The sequence below is a fragment of the Gorilla gorilla genome, chromosome 16, assembly GCF_029281585.2.
Source record: "Gorilla gorilla gorilla isolate KB3781 chromosome 16, NHGRI_mGorGor1-v2.1_pri, whole genome shotgun sequence".
Classification (NCBI taxonomy): Eukaryota; Metazoa; Chordata; class Mammalia; order Primates; family Hominidae; genus Gorilla; species Gorilla gorilla.
The window spans coordinates 33738919-33752233 of NC_073240.2; the positions used below are offsets into that span (position 1 = coordinate 33738919).

At 39.3% G+C, this 13315-nt stretch overlaps 1 protein-coding gene across 8 annotated transcripts in view; it reads right to left on the reverse strand.

Annotated features, from left to right (window-relative positions):
* The window catches only part of FMN1 (formin 1), a 423460-nt gene that overhangs the window by 137211 nt on the left and 272934 nt on the right, over positions 1 to 13315 (reverse strand). For all 8 annotated transcript variants that reach the window (XM_031002405.3, XM_055363225.2, XM_031002406.3 and 5 more), the window contains one exon: positions 80 to 141. In XM_031002405.3, the coding sequence (XP_030858265.3) occupies positions 80 to 141 (62 nt within the window). The remainder of the gene's footprint in view (positions 1 to 79; positions 142 to 13315) is intronic.

Here is a 13315-nt window from a genome sequence, read left to right on the forward strand (position 1 = left end):
AAGAACATGAATGGCTCAGTCATTTCTCAGGTAGAAGATAAATATGGAAATGCTAGCTCTGTAAGTCTTTGACACTCACGTTTTCATATAAGGCTGCCAGGGTCTCCAGATCAACCACGGAGTCATCCACATTGAAAATGGCTGCCAAGCACCCAAAAAGAAAAGAGGATAAGGGATTTGATTAGGTCCCTTGCACCAATGTTTACTCCACATCCAGCTTCCAAGCAATTAACAGAGTATTGCGCTTTCTTACGCAAGCTGGGCCTCTCAGCTCCCCTTCCTTTCGCACCAGGGGTCTCAAATGAAAGAAACCAAAATGGTTCCTATCATTGGCCTGAGCCTTGGCTCTGCCTTGTTTAATTCCTCAGGCTCTGAGTCCTTTCTGCAGTTTAATTTAGGCTCCACAGGAGAAGTGTTTGTGCTTTAAAACTAAATCAGTTTGTAGGTTTGAAGCACAATTTTAAATCTTTCTTCCCGATGGTAATTGAAGAGATTTAGTACCTAATGCACCAGAACTGACTCTTGCCCATTACCAGAAAGAAAGAGAGAAAAAAGACAATGTTGGCAAATTAAATGAACTCAGGCATGTGATTTCAGGCACCTTTCCGTGGCCACTGCCAACATCTTGTTTGGATTAAAAAGACAAGAAAAAACAATAATTGCATCAATACCAAATTAAGATTATGGAAACCTCCCATGAGCCAGTCTTCAGGCAGGCTCTCATTCCCATGGCTTTATTAGGATTCCACTTGTTCTGTATTATTTAAGATTAATTTAGCCGTTAACTAATATGCTTATGATTTCATCTAGAGAGGTACCTTCCCATAGATACCGGGATGCAAAAATTGAGACTTAAAATCCTTAATGGATGTGGGTATCAAAGCGTTTGAAATAAGCAGGTCCACATCTTTAAATAATTATTCAAAACTAATAAGGTTTGTTCCCTCAACCCTACCTCCCTTCCCTGAATTTACATTGTGAAATTAACCAGCACGCTAGTAAATTTTCTCCGTGGCAGGCTAATTAATTTTATTAAACCAACCAGTGATACTTAGAATGCCTTAAAATTTTGCTCGTCAACTATTTATTCTGTTCATTTGCATTACTCCATGGTTTTTGGGAAGGTGGGGATCAAGGTAAGGGGCAGGTTGTTTTTGAGGTATTTTGCTTCTTCTGTGGTTTAGAATCACATGAACCCTTTCATACAATTTTAACAAAGCTAAAATTAACTGAGCTAAGATCATGGAACCTCACAGAACACCAAGAAATGTACTTAAAATTCCTTTGCAGGCCACCTTCTCAAACTTAGGGGTCTATCAGCAAGCTATTCCTAGATACGTGGAACAGAGAGAAAAGAGGAGGTTAATATGCTAGAGTCAAAGTAAGTCACCTCAGATTCCACCAACACAAAGGAACATCACACATCCACAAAGGCCAACCTGAAACCACCAAAGTAAAATGCAGTTTAAGGACAGAAAGAAAGGATTTGCCCTCTCAAGACTGTTATTTTGTGTGTGGAGATCATATAAATCCACTGATTTGTCAGACAGAACATGCATTTTTAAATGTCTAGTGCATTGAAAACCAAAATATCCAGAAACAATGTCTATTTTATGTAAATCTCAGTATTCTCTCACAAAAATCAACCAACATGAGCGCAAAAGAAAAGATCAAATTCTAAACAATAATCTATCAAAAATGTTTACATGTTAACTAATCATGCATCCTGGGTAACTATATATTACAAGTTTAGATATAATCAAATAATCTTCACTAATGAGAAAGAGAATGACCTGTGAGTTTCTTTTCCTAGTAAGTAAATATTCAGTTTTTAAAAGTTAATCAGTCTGGGGCCCAGGTACACAGTTCCTCAGATGATATTGTCAGCTGTGCCCCTTCCAGTGTGTTCAGTAGCAGAAAAATAACACCCAGAGAGGTTGGGACTGAGAACAACCATGGGCTCTGAAGACATGGATTCATTCATTCCCCCATCCAGCCCTTGAATAAATATTTGTTGGATGTGTACAGGATCTGTTCTAAATACTGCGGATTTTTAAGTTGGAAGTGCAAAGTACTTAATTAATCTCATGAAATTTATATCCCAGTCTGGGGACAGAAAATAAACAAGTAAATACATAATTTCAGATAACAATTTACTATGAAGAAAGTATAACAGAGAAATGTACAACATTAGACAGAAGGCTCAAGGAAGGCTTCTTTGGGAGGTGACATTTAAGAGAAGACCTGCAGAGATCAATTTTGTGCTATCTTGGAGAATAACGTCCCAGGGAGAGGTAACTGCAAAGACAAGTTTCTTTTTCTGAAGGAACACATTCAAGGTACAGAAAAAAAAAATCAAGGTGACTATCATGGACAGAGCCAAATTTACTCATTGTGTGATCCTGACATGTTAAATTTTCTGAGCTTCAGCATATCTATAAAACAGCTCTAATACCACTTACGGAAAATATTAAGTGAGGTAAGATGTATGCTTAGCATAGCACGTAGAACATGGTATAAGCCCAAAATGGTATATATGAGCTATTACTATCATGATTTCAAATATATACATTGTAAATGTGTTTTAATGCTTGTTAATGCCTTATCCCCTTTAACATCTGGAAAGAGTTAGAGAAAGAAAACTACAACTACTGAGTGATTTGTGCTGTAAATGCAACCTTCCCGAATTCTTAGGTGTTTCTGATCGCAGTTACTATGAAACCCTTCCAGTCCTTTAAAACCCCACTCAAGACCCAACTTCAGAAAGCATTATTAACAGGAAAGGTCTATGACACTGAACTCTAATTACAAAAAATAATGGATCAAGTGTCTTAAGGGAAATGCCAGGTACCTCCAAGTCTGTATTATCATATTTTTATCTCTAATTTCAATCTTTCTCATCAACCCATCCTTCATTGTACCAAGGTTATTTTTTAAAAACATGGATTTCAAAATTTTACTGTGATGCTTAACATACCTCCAATATCTTCCTTCAAACATTCGGCGAAGTCTAAACTCCTTGGCCTGGTTGTTAAGCTCATTCCCTGCCTGGCCTCGATTACACTTCCAATCTCATCTCCTACCATGTTCTCCATGCACCATGGGTTCCAGTCACCCTGTGTCCTTCCCCATTCCTGAACATGCCATGGCTTCCTCCCTTTCTTCATCTCTCCAAGGCACAGAGGTCAAAGCCCTGGAAGGACATCCTTTAACCCTCACATCATTAAGTCCTCAATCTTTTCCTCTGCCATGGTACCTCTCTCACATTTTACATAAGGTGAAGACGGTATATTTTAAGAATCTGTGGTATGTTGCATAACTGTTTCCTTCTCCCAGTAGACTGTGAAAGCCTTGCAGTCAGCAGTTGATTTCTTAAGCATCTTGATAACTGTCTCCCAGCATGGTACCAGGGGTGTAGCATGTATAACATAGATGTTTGTGGGTATAATTATACCATAGGACTCCTGAAGAGTGAGTCCTGCTGACGGGAGGAAAAGCTTCTTGACAAAGAGAACATAGGGTCTTAAAAAGAAACCAGAGAGCCTCTAAAGGGGCACAGCCTTATAAGGCATGTATCTGAATCATGGTTGTTTGCTTCTTCCCAATTTGACCCTGTCCAAAAATCAAGGTTTGGCCAGCAGTTACATAATTGTGCCCCCAACTCACACACTCGGTGTAGATTACACCGCTTGCCTGAATACTCCCTAACAAAAATAATTAACTTCAAAGATGAGTTTTCTCATTATAAGGGAATGAATAAGGAAAATATCTTTCCTTATTCAAAAAAGTTTTAAATAGCTGTATCTCCTTAGGAAAAAAGGTTGAGTAAAAGTTCAACTGTTACATTGCTTTAGGCAGACACTTAAAACACTCATCTATTAATCACCAATAATTAAGCTAAATTCATCCATGCAATGACAATTTGTAAGTATGCAATACGTGCCAGTGAACGTAAACTGGAAGGATACAAAACATTCCAGCTAGAAGCAGCAGATAATAGACAGGCTCACAAAATGTTTAGGCAATGGCAGGTAGTTCAATTTTGGTTTGAAGAGAGACTTAATTAAAGGGACTAGAAAGATACACTCCAAACATAGTTTGGGGTAAAACCTTGTAGAATTTTGAATGCCATGATGAACCTGTAATACACTTGTTATACAGGAGAGAGCTGTTGAGCAGCTATGAATGGAGGAGTACATTGGACAAAATTATATTACACACACACAAAGTCAAAATTTGAAAAGACTAATTTAGAATCTATTGTAATGGCCAAGAGGTAGCAAAAACTTGAATAGTGTGGACAGAAAGGATAGGGCAAAAAAGAAAGACACTACAGAGCACTAGTATAGTGACATTGCTAACTAGCTCTGGGGACTTACAGAGCCTAAAATCACTCTGAGGCTTTGAGCCTAGGTTTAGGGGAAGAGCTTTGTACCATCCCCCCAGAAACAGGCAGAGGAGTCTAAGAGGTGAGCATGACTACTGATCACCCCCAGTGACTGGGAAAGGAATGGAGTAGAGAGGAAAGGACAGGTAAAAGAAGTAGATAAACAGATGAACCTAGGGCCAATGCCAAGTATTCCACTGAAGTTTCTCCTCTTCCACGGAACGATCTTAAAAATAAAATCTAAAAAGTAAAAGAAAATTCAGAGGTAGCAGAAGCAATATCAAGAGATTGATACTGAGCCTAGAACGTATGGAGATTAAATTAGTTGTATTATTTCTAATAATATTGGCCTGGGAAGGTTAGGGTATCAGCCAGAAGTCTGAAAAATAAAAAGGCCTACCAAGTCCTAGGATGCCTAAGAGAACTGCCTTACATGTACATAATCCCATGTCTTAGTCACCAAATATAGTTTAGGATCCTAGAGAGCCAGAATCCACACCTGATAATTCTATTCTCAAAATACTGGAACAATGTATTAGAGAATCAATGAATGCTCTCCGATTAAGTCATTCTTGCAAGCACTTACCATTAAACTTATTAGCCATTACATAAGCCCAATTAATTAGTTAACTAATTTGTAATCATAATGATCACAATGTGGAACGAAGTCAGTCTTCAACTAAACTATTTTTGGCGTCACCCAAGATCAGATCGCTCCCCCCATTTTATACTTTGAAAACACTCACTTTCTGTCTCTGTCTCTTCCGCGCATTTGTGCACACAGGCACACCGCTCATAAACTGAATAAACAAATACAAGCCTATGCAATTTTACAGCAAGTCTCAAAGCTCTGATACAGTAATTCCAAGTAATCCTAGCTTTGGTTTCCATCTGTATAGGTCTCATTATACTAACACTCCTGCAGATGGTGTCAGAAAGGTGAAGTGTCAAGTCCACAAAGGGGAGACCCCAACAGCTCATTGCTACTGCAATATCAATCATTGCTGGTGGTTTTTACTTTTATCTCCTTCCCTCCTTAGTTGTCCCACTCACACTGTCAGTTCGGTTAGAATATTTCACCTACACCTCACAATATGTCAAAAGGAAGTAGACACACGCTGTGAAAAGCTGGTAATTTTATTGGATTCCTTTACCTTTAAAAATCTGTTACTTGGTCAAGTCTGGTTTCTGGGCTTCTTTTTTGCAGGGAAATTGAGGCAAACATTTTTATGTGGTCCTCTGGTGCCTGCTCTGTACCACAAGAATTATATACACAAGGATCATTAGAGTAGTGTTTCGCCCATTAAGATATAATAACCGTCAGCAGGGACAAAAAGCAGATCAGTATCACAAATTCAAACTAACAGGCACACATAAAAACTATGTGCCTGCTTTAGGGCACATGCAAGGGGTCAGGGTCTTATACAACAGGGAAAATTCCCTCTCCGGGTAAGAGATGGCTTTTCACAAGACCAGGGTTAAGTAGAAAGAACATGCAGGATTCTCTCAGCTCTCCAGCCATTTTTCAACCCTGAACACTTCTCTCTCCAAGTGTACCATGCCCATATAAACAAAGAATGCACTTGCTGTTCGAAGGGCTTCTAATGAGTAAAAAGACAGGCAGAGTTATTTAAGGGAGTTGTTCTCTTTGACTGAGGGAGCACCTTTGAGCAAGAAGCATGGGACACGGTGGTGAGAAAGGCATACCTTGTATAGTCTGTTAAGATTAGCCAAAGTAAATCTGGTCATCCAAAGTGTGGGAGATGCCACAGGTAGGTAGGGTTGGGTTGGCTCACCAGGTTTTGGCTGATGGTGGTTTTGAGAATGATTTGTACGTAGCCCGTTTTATTCTTCTTTTTATTTCCTTAAGTGACTGATGTAAGCCACTTGCACAAAGCGGGTATGTAATAATGTTTTGCAAATGGACTAGATATAGTGTGGACCAGCCCAGGAAAGCAAAGTTTGATAGGATTACTTGACTCTATTAGCAGAAATTATTTTGTTTACAATGTTAACTCTGCAACAGCCAACATAAAACTTAGCTGCTTTGCCCAAAATACTGGTGTTTTTCAGAACTCGATAGAAATTCCATCAGTAAGAGAAAGAGAACAGAGCAGGGAAAGAAATATAGAAGGACTTGCTTTTTTGAAACTCTCATGTCACCTATATCCCACAAACCTAAACCGTGACCTCTACAAAGGAAACGATAACATGGGGTTCATGGGAAGAGGCAGTAGTACAATCTGAGAGTTGAGGAAAGGGAAGGCAGAAACATCTTCCCACAGTTTTCCCTCCCAACAATGAGGTCATCCTTGAGAGCAAACACCAAGTCTATGAAAACAACTGCAAGAAGTGGAAAGAAGGGGAGCCAGCAGAGAGGGGTGTGGAGCGTGGAAGGACCACTCAGAGGCAAGGCCAGGGGACCGTACAGATCTGTTCCCGCTGAAGAGCTCTGTAACAAGCCTCTTCAAAATGGTCATAGTTCTCCTATAACCTATACCTTGCGTTTCTCCCACTGGACACTAGGTTCCACCTCCAATAAGCACCAGGCATACCTGTGCAAACCCAGATATGCACAAATCCTCACTCTATGCAAGTATCTAAATGAGACGCTTAAGGGCACCAATTAAGTAGCAGCTTAAAAGAATCTCTGTCCACTCCACCACAGGGTGAGGACAGCAGGCAGACTTTATTGGGGATTAATACTTAATAACTGATAGAATTTATTGGCAGCTTCCTCTGTACCAGGCATTGTTCTAAGTGTTTTGTATTTAATCATATGAGGCGGGTGCGTTTGTTGTTTCTAGTTTTACAGATGATGAAACTAAGGCACAAAGTCACACTGCTTGGTTTCCCAAGCTCAATTCGACAACCACCCCAACTATCCTCCAAGGCAGTGGTAATTTACTGGACGAAGATTGTACTTCATTTTCATAGATGTCAGGCTATAAATAATCATTCCACTTAAAATCCTTACCATCTAAAAAAAATTTCAATGAATTAACCAATTAAGAACTACCCACAAAAGGCTACAAAGAAACCACGGTCTCTAAATGGCATCATATGCTTTTTACATTGATCTGCAATCCCAGAGTGGGAAGCACATACAGCCCATGTTATGAAAATTTCATTTATTTAGTATATACATTCATAGTTCCACCATTATTTAATTCATGCTAATACATGGTTCACTTCTAATATGCTATTTCAACATACGCAATAAAATGATTAAGCTTTAATCTTTGTTACAAACTATTTGCAGTTCTTCAAAAATAATCAATATTGCAGCTAAGGCACAGCAGACAGAATTTCTTTAAAAAAAAAAAGAAACCTGGAACTTGAAAATACCTTATCTTAAATAAAAAGAAAATAAAATCTCTAGTAACATAAACTCTAATTTTCTTGAATATATAACAATAACTGTAATTTTACACTGCATGCCAAAACTGACTAACAAGGAAAACTAAGGCACACAGCACACGAAGAAACACAAACAAAAGTTGCATCCAAACAGATAAAAAAAAAAAATCAAGAGACTACAGTATAGTTTATAATCTTATCTAAATTGCTAAATGCCTGCTATTGTGTCATGTTAACCTGGGCTCTGATGGAGTAAGAGACAAGTATAAAACACACAGTGAACAGGAGCTGCCTGGGTGGTGGAAGAAACGGACAATCGCAAAAGGGATACTTATCTAATCTATTACAAAACTTCAAAATCACTCAATCTCATAAAGCAAAAATCCAAATTCTCTCCTAAGTCCAGGCATGTACTATGCCTCAAGTTGCCCAAGGTCTCCTTTTACAGGCACAATTAAGATTGTCCATGGTTCAAACCTCAAAGAAGGGCACAGGGCATAGAATTCACAAAACTTCCCCTTCTATATCCCCTCTATTCTCCAGAGGGCAGTGGAATGAGAAACAGTTTGGGTTAAGCTGCTTCTGTTCGTCCATTAGTTCTGGTTCTTTTAAGCCAAAATTACATTCCAGGCAGATTGGATGGTCTCAGCCAGTTGCCTGAAGGTAAAGTACAAAGAAATGCCACCCTCTGCTTTCTGGACTCAGCTCTGCGAGTGAAGGAATGCAGAATGGTTTAGAAAGGGTAGGTGGGAGCCCCGCTGCTTAGGTGTTTTAGACACAGCGGGAGGGAGGAAAAGGTGGAAAAGGAAAGGAAAATATTAGAGTGACTACTTATATTTATCTAACATTTTTAAAAATTTAGCTCTACCTATATTTAATAAGTTAATTGAAACTGCCCATTTATTTAGTCTGTATGTCAGCAGGTCAGGGTCACATGGCACTTTTGGTGGATAAACTCTTTCAGACGTGGCATGCTCACTTGTTCCTTTGCTTTCAACATACTGTGATGGGGGGGGGTATTAAATGAAGTTTTCTTATTCTAAAATCTGGTTTTAACTAAACTTCACAAAATAAACAAGTTGGCTTCAAAAGCCTCCTGCAGTGAAATCCCAGATTTAAGATAATCCATCAACAATAGGAAAATGGTAGAGCAGACACTTTGGTTGCTAGTACAAACTCTTCATCACTTATGGAAGTGGGTAAAAACAAGGATAGCCAAATGGCACCCGCCAAGAGGTTGATCCCCATAAACAGAATTTATCACTAAGGCTACTTAAAATGTGGGTTTAACTTCATCACTGTTAATAATGAGACTCATTGTAATCGCATATTGAGCCTTGAGATATGAGGCTCATGAGAACCCAAAGCCATCAAAATTAGCAAGACATTTAAAAATATTACTAATCTTATTTTAATTCATATTTTTTGCATATATTTTATAACATGCATATTAGTTATGTCCTACACTTATATTTTAGAAAATAGACCTTGAGAAGCATGCACTCAAACTTTTTACTGTTGGAGTGCACGATAAAAAATTCTGAAGACCAAAAGCCTTTTGAGTAGACACTCTTCTAGGCTAGACTGAGATTGTTCCTCAGGAAAGTCCTAGATACGTTATGTTGGATTTCAGATGCCTGGTCAAATTCATACGTTTTAGACAACTTGCATCAACTTTGACAAAGATTTCTGGCAATTATTAAGGCAAAAGGAAACAAGGTCCAGCAGGCATTCTCAGACCTGGGTTTTAGACTCTGAGCACATAGCTGACATCCCTTTTGTACACTTTGAACTGAGATTCCCAAACAGAAAGAAAGCCAGTGTTGCAGCTGATCTCTCAAACTGACGTTCTGAACTAGTAAGAACTAAATAAAGGATGTTTTATCTTGATGTTATTTAAATATTATAAATATTAATTCTGCGTGTATGGGAAATTCCAAATGAATGCCAGGAGGTTTCTGGCATCTAGTCTGTTGCAATGCATATGAACGTTTATATCAAGAATAGTCAACAGCAATTTTCTATCTCCCCTGGGACAAGAATAAGAGGAACTCACTAACATGGAATGAAAACACTAATTTGCAATCATGTAGGCAGTCACTGTGACAAGGATGCCAAATGCTTTTAAATGTAAGTCATCCTATCTAGCAGATGGAAAACTAGCAGTAAGTAGATTACTTATTCAGAGTCTCTCCTGGACCAAATGCAAGTGCTTTTGGTATTATGGTCACCCTCCTGAAACCATTCTTCCTCTACAACCAAGGCTTTTCCTTTAGTGATTCAGTGTTTTCACTTCAGCCAGCATATGGATTTGGCTTTCTTCTACAAGATATCTAACACTATCTTGGGTAGAAATAAAGGGATAAAGGTTACTTTTGGGAGTATGTTATGTCTAACCTAGCCCTATCTGCTTACCACTAGCACAAAGGTAGATTTTTAGATGCTCACTGAACACTTTAGCTGAGATGTTTCCAGTCATCTCACACTCAAATCATCCAAAACAGAATTTACCTTTGTGCTTCAAGCCCTGCTTCTGCACCTGTGTTTTCAGTTTCTGGCTTGGGGCACCATTACAGACATTCCTGCTAAAGCCAGAAACCCAAGGTACAGCCAAAAGTCTTCTGTATTACTCCTTGCATCTGATGTGAGCAACCGTAGCAATTCTCTCTCCAAATATCCCTCATACGTGGTCTCTTCTCTACATTTCTATAGACATAGCTTCAGTTCTGACCTTTGTCATTTATCATCTGAACAAATACAATCCCTTCTAAAGGATTTCTCCACCTTCAGTCCTATTTTTCTTCATTCATTCAACAGGCACTTCATGATCATCACCTGGGTGCCAGACACAGGTGCAAGGTGCTGGGGATACATCAGTGAGCAGTCTGCTTTTTAGAGCTTATATTCTCGTGGCAGATGTAAATAAAAACGTAAGTAGATGAACAAATAAAATATTAGTTGCTGTGAAGGAAATAAGAGTATTAAATTAGGATGACCTGTATTAGGGTGGGAGGACCTAGGAAGGCTCTCCCAGGAGGTGACATTTAAGCTGAAACCTAAAGAAAAACACCTAGCTACATAGAGAGTGGGGTGGAAAAGCGTTTCAAACAGAGGGAGCGTGCAGAAGTGTTCATTCAAAATGTGTTGTGCATGCAATGACAAAGAGTAAGAAAAGTACTTGGCCTCTGTAAGAAATCAAAGACCACTGTAGTTGGCTAGAGTGTAGTGAGATGAGATGCAGGTGGGACGAAGTGAAGTAAGAGATCTACGTTTTGGCCAAGCATGGAAAACATTAGAGGCCAGTCTTCCATGAACAGTGTGATAGATATTGCTGCATTCAAAATCAGACCACAACATGGCCCTTCTTAGATTTCTTGTCCCCATTACTGATGCAATAATATAAACATTTCTTGTGATGCTATTCAGGATCTTCCTGGTCTGGATGCTGCCTGTGTTTCTTGCCTTCTATCTTAAAACAACCCACATTCATATATACAATCTATATACTCCAGCTGTGTGTCTCTTTTTTTTTCTTTTTTTTCTTTTCGAGGTAAAGAGTCTTGCTCTGTTGCCCAGGCTGGAGTACAGTGGCGTGATCTTGGCAACCTCCACCTCCTACGCTCGAGCAATTCTCCCACCTCAGCCTCCCAAGTAGCTGGGATTACAGGTTCGTGCCACCACGCCTGGCTAATTTTTGTGTTTTTTGTAGAGATGGGGTTTCGCCATGTTGGCCAGGCTGGTCTCGAACTCCTGGGCTCAAGCAATCCATCTGCCTTGGCCTCCCAAAGTCAGGGATTACATATGTCTGTTTTTCACGTTTTGTTTCATGCTCTTTCCTCAATTGGAAAAGCTCCATCTCTGTGTGATGACCACTATTTCATCCTCTCAGACTTAATCTTAACTTTTACAGGAAGAGTCAAGATACTGCTCTGTTATTTCATAGCCAATTCTACTATAATGTTGGGCTGCTTTACATCTCTCCCACCATCCTGGGTGTGCCTGAGGATGTTAGAGCCTGATCTTATGTGCTGCTGTAGTCATGACACCTGATACGGAGCTGGCACTCAATACAGTTTTATGGAAGGAAAGAAGGCAGGCAAGCAGGCAGTTTTGTCCAAATGCACTGGAATAGAATACATGGCATTCTGATCCTATCTAGTTTAAGATTAAGTCTGTATTTTTTAAAAATTGAATTAAAGTCAACGAACACTTGAATATATGACTTTTATGCATGACACATTAGCCCAGTTATTTGCAAACAATGCTTAATCATCATAGAAATTCCTGGCAAAGAAATGCATAAAGGAATGAACACTAGCCCTGCTCCTTGTTACCTGTCAGATGTTAAGGTATAGAGAAGCAAAACTCTTCCTGAATGGAGAGTGTAGGCTGTGTTAAGGAGAGCACAGAGAAGTGCTCCTCTTACAAAATAAGAAGAGAAGATTGCTTTGCTCTTAAAGAGCCAAACCAGTAAAAGCCAGATGATCTATTTGTGGGAGACAACTGCAGACTGAAACACACAAAACTGTTACCAAAGTGACAAAGCTGCAATCTCAGAAAAATTGAAATGTCATTGCCATTTGGAACACTGGAATGCCTGAAGCGATCCAGAATGCCTGTAAGTACTTCTATTCCTATCAACTTAATGGTAGACTTTTCCGAGAATCACGTACTGTATTTTGTCTCTAAACCTGTTTATGCCTGTTTCTTTGCATTCAAAAAGATATTTACTGTGTGCTTATTATGCATATGCCGAAACAGAGTGATGGAAATGACATTTTAATGGGGAAAATGGCAGGTAGAGACAAATGATGTGGAGAAAACAATCAATAAATGTGACAATTTTTTTGTTGTTGTTGTAAGAAGGAATACTCTCCTCTAAGTGAATATACTGGCTTGCTGGTTTGTACATCAGCTTCTCGTGAGTTTGGAAAGTATGAGTTAATCCCTCTGGGCTTTGTGCATGGCTAAAGGTGAATATATGACCACAGGGCTGAAGAACACCCTCTGAACTGTGGTCATTTCACCAGGGCTGGTCGGCTGTGAGATCTTGCCAGGCGGCCAGCTAGCCTCCTCCAGTCATATCTAACCATAGCCCCTCTCACATTAAAATAAACCTTTTAGGCCAACATCAGCACAGGGAGTCCTTTCACCAGGGTGACAACACAAGGCCAAGTACACTCCACACACAAATTCAGAATGAAGTATAACTGATACAGCCTGGGCTCCTAATGACCTTCAGATGCCAGTGTCAGTCAATGACTCCCAAGGAAAACTAACCTCCAGTTATAGCGCCATATTCATCTGGAATGCATTACTAAACGAAGAAATGGAATGGAGATGATTTTTTAGAACTTAGGAGCCAACTTTGTGGTGGATCACAGAGGTGCTTGAGGAAGGAAAATGAACAATAAAGTTCCCACAAGGACTAGAAGTCTGTGATGCTACAGTCAACATTCCGACGCTGAAATGAAAGTTCACTTACGCTTCACAGAAGCATGTTCTTATCTAGAGTATAACATTGGAAAAGGTCTGGATCGACAAATATCTTTTCAAACTCACAGTAAA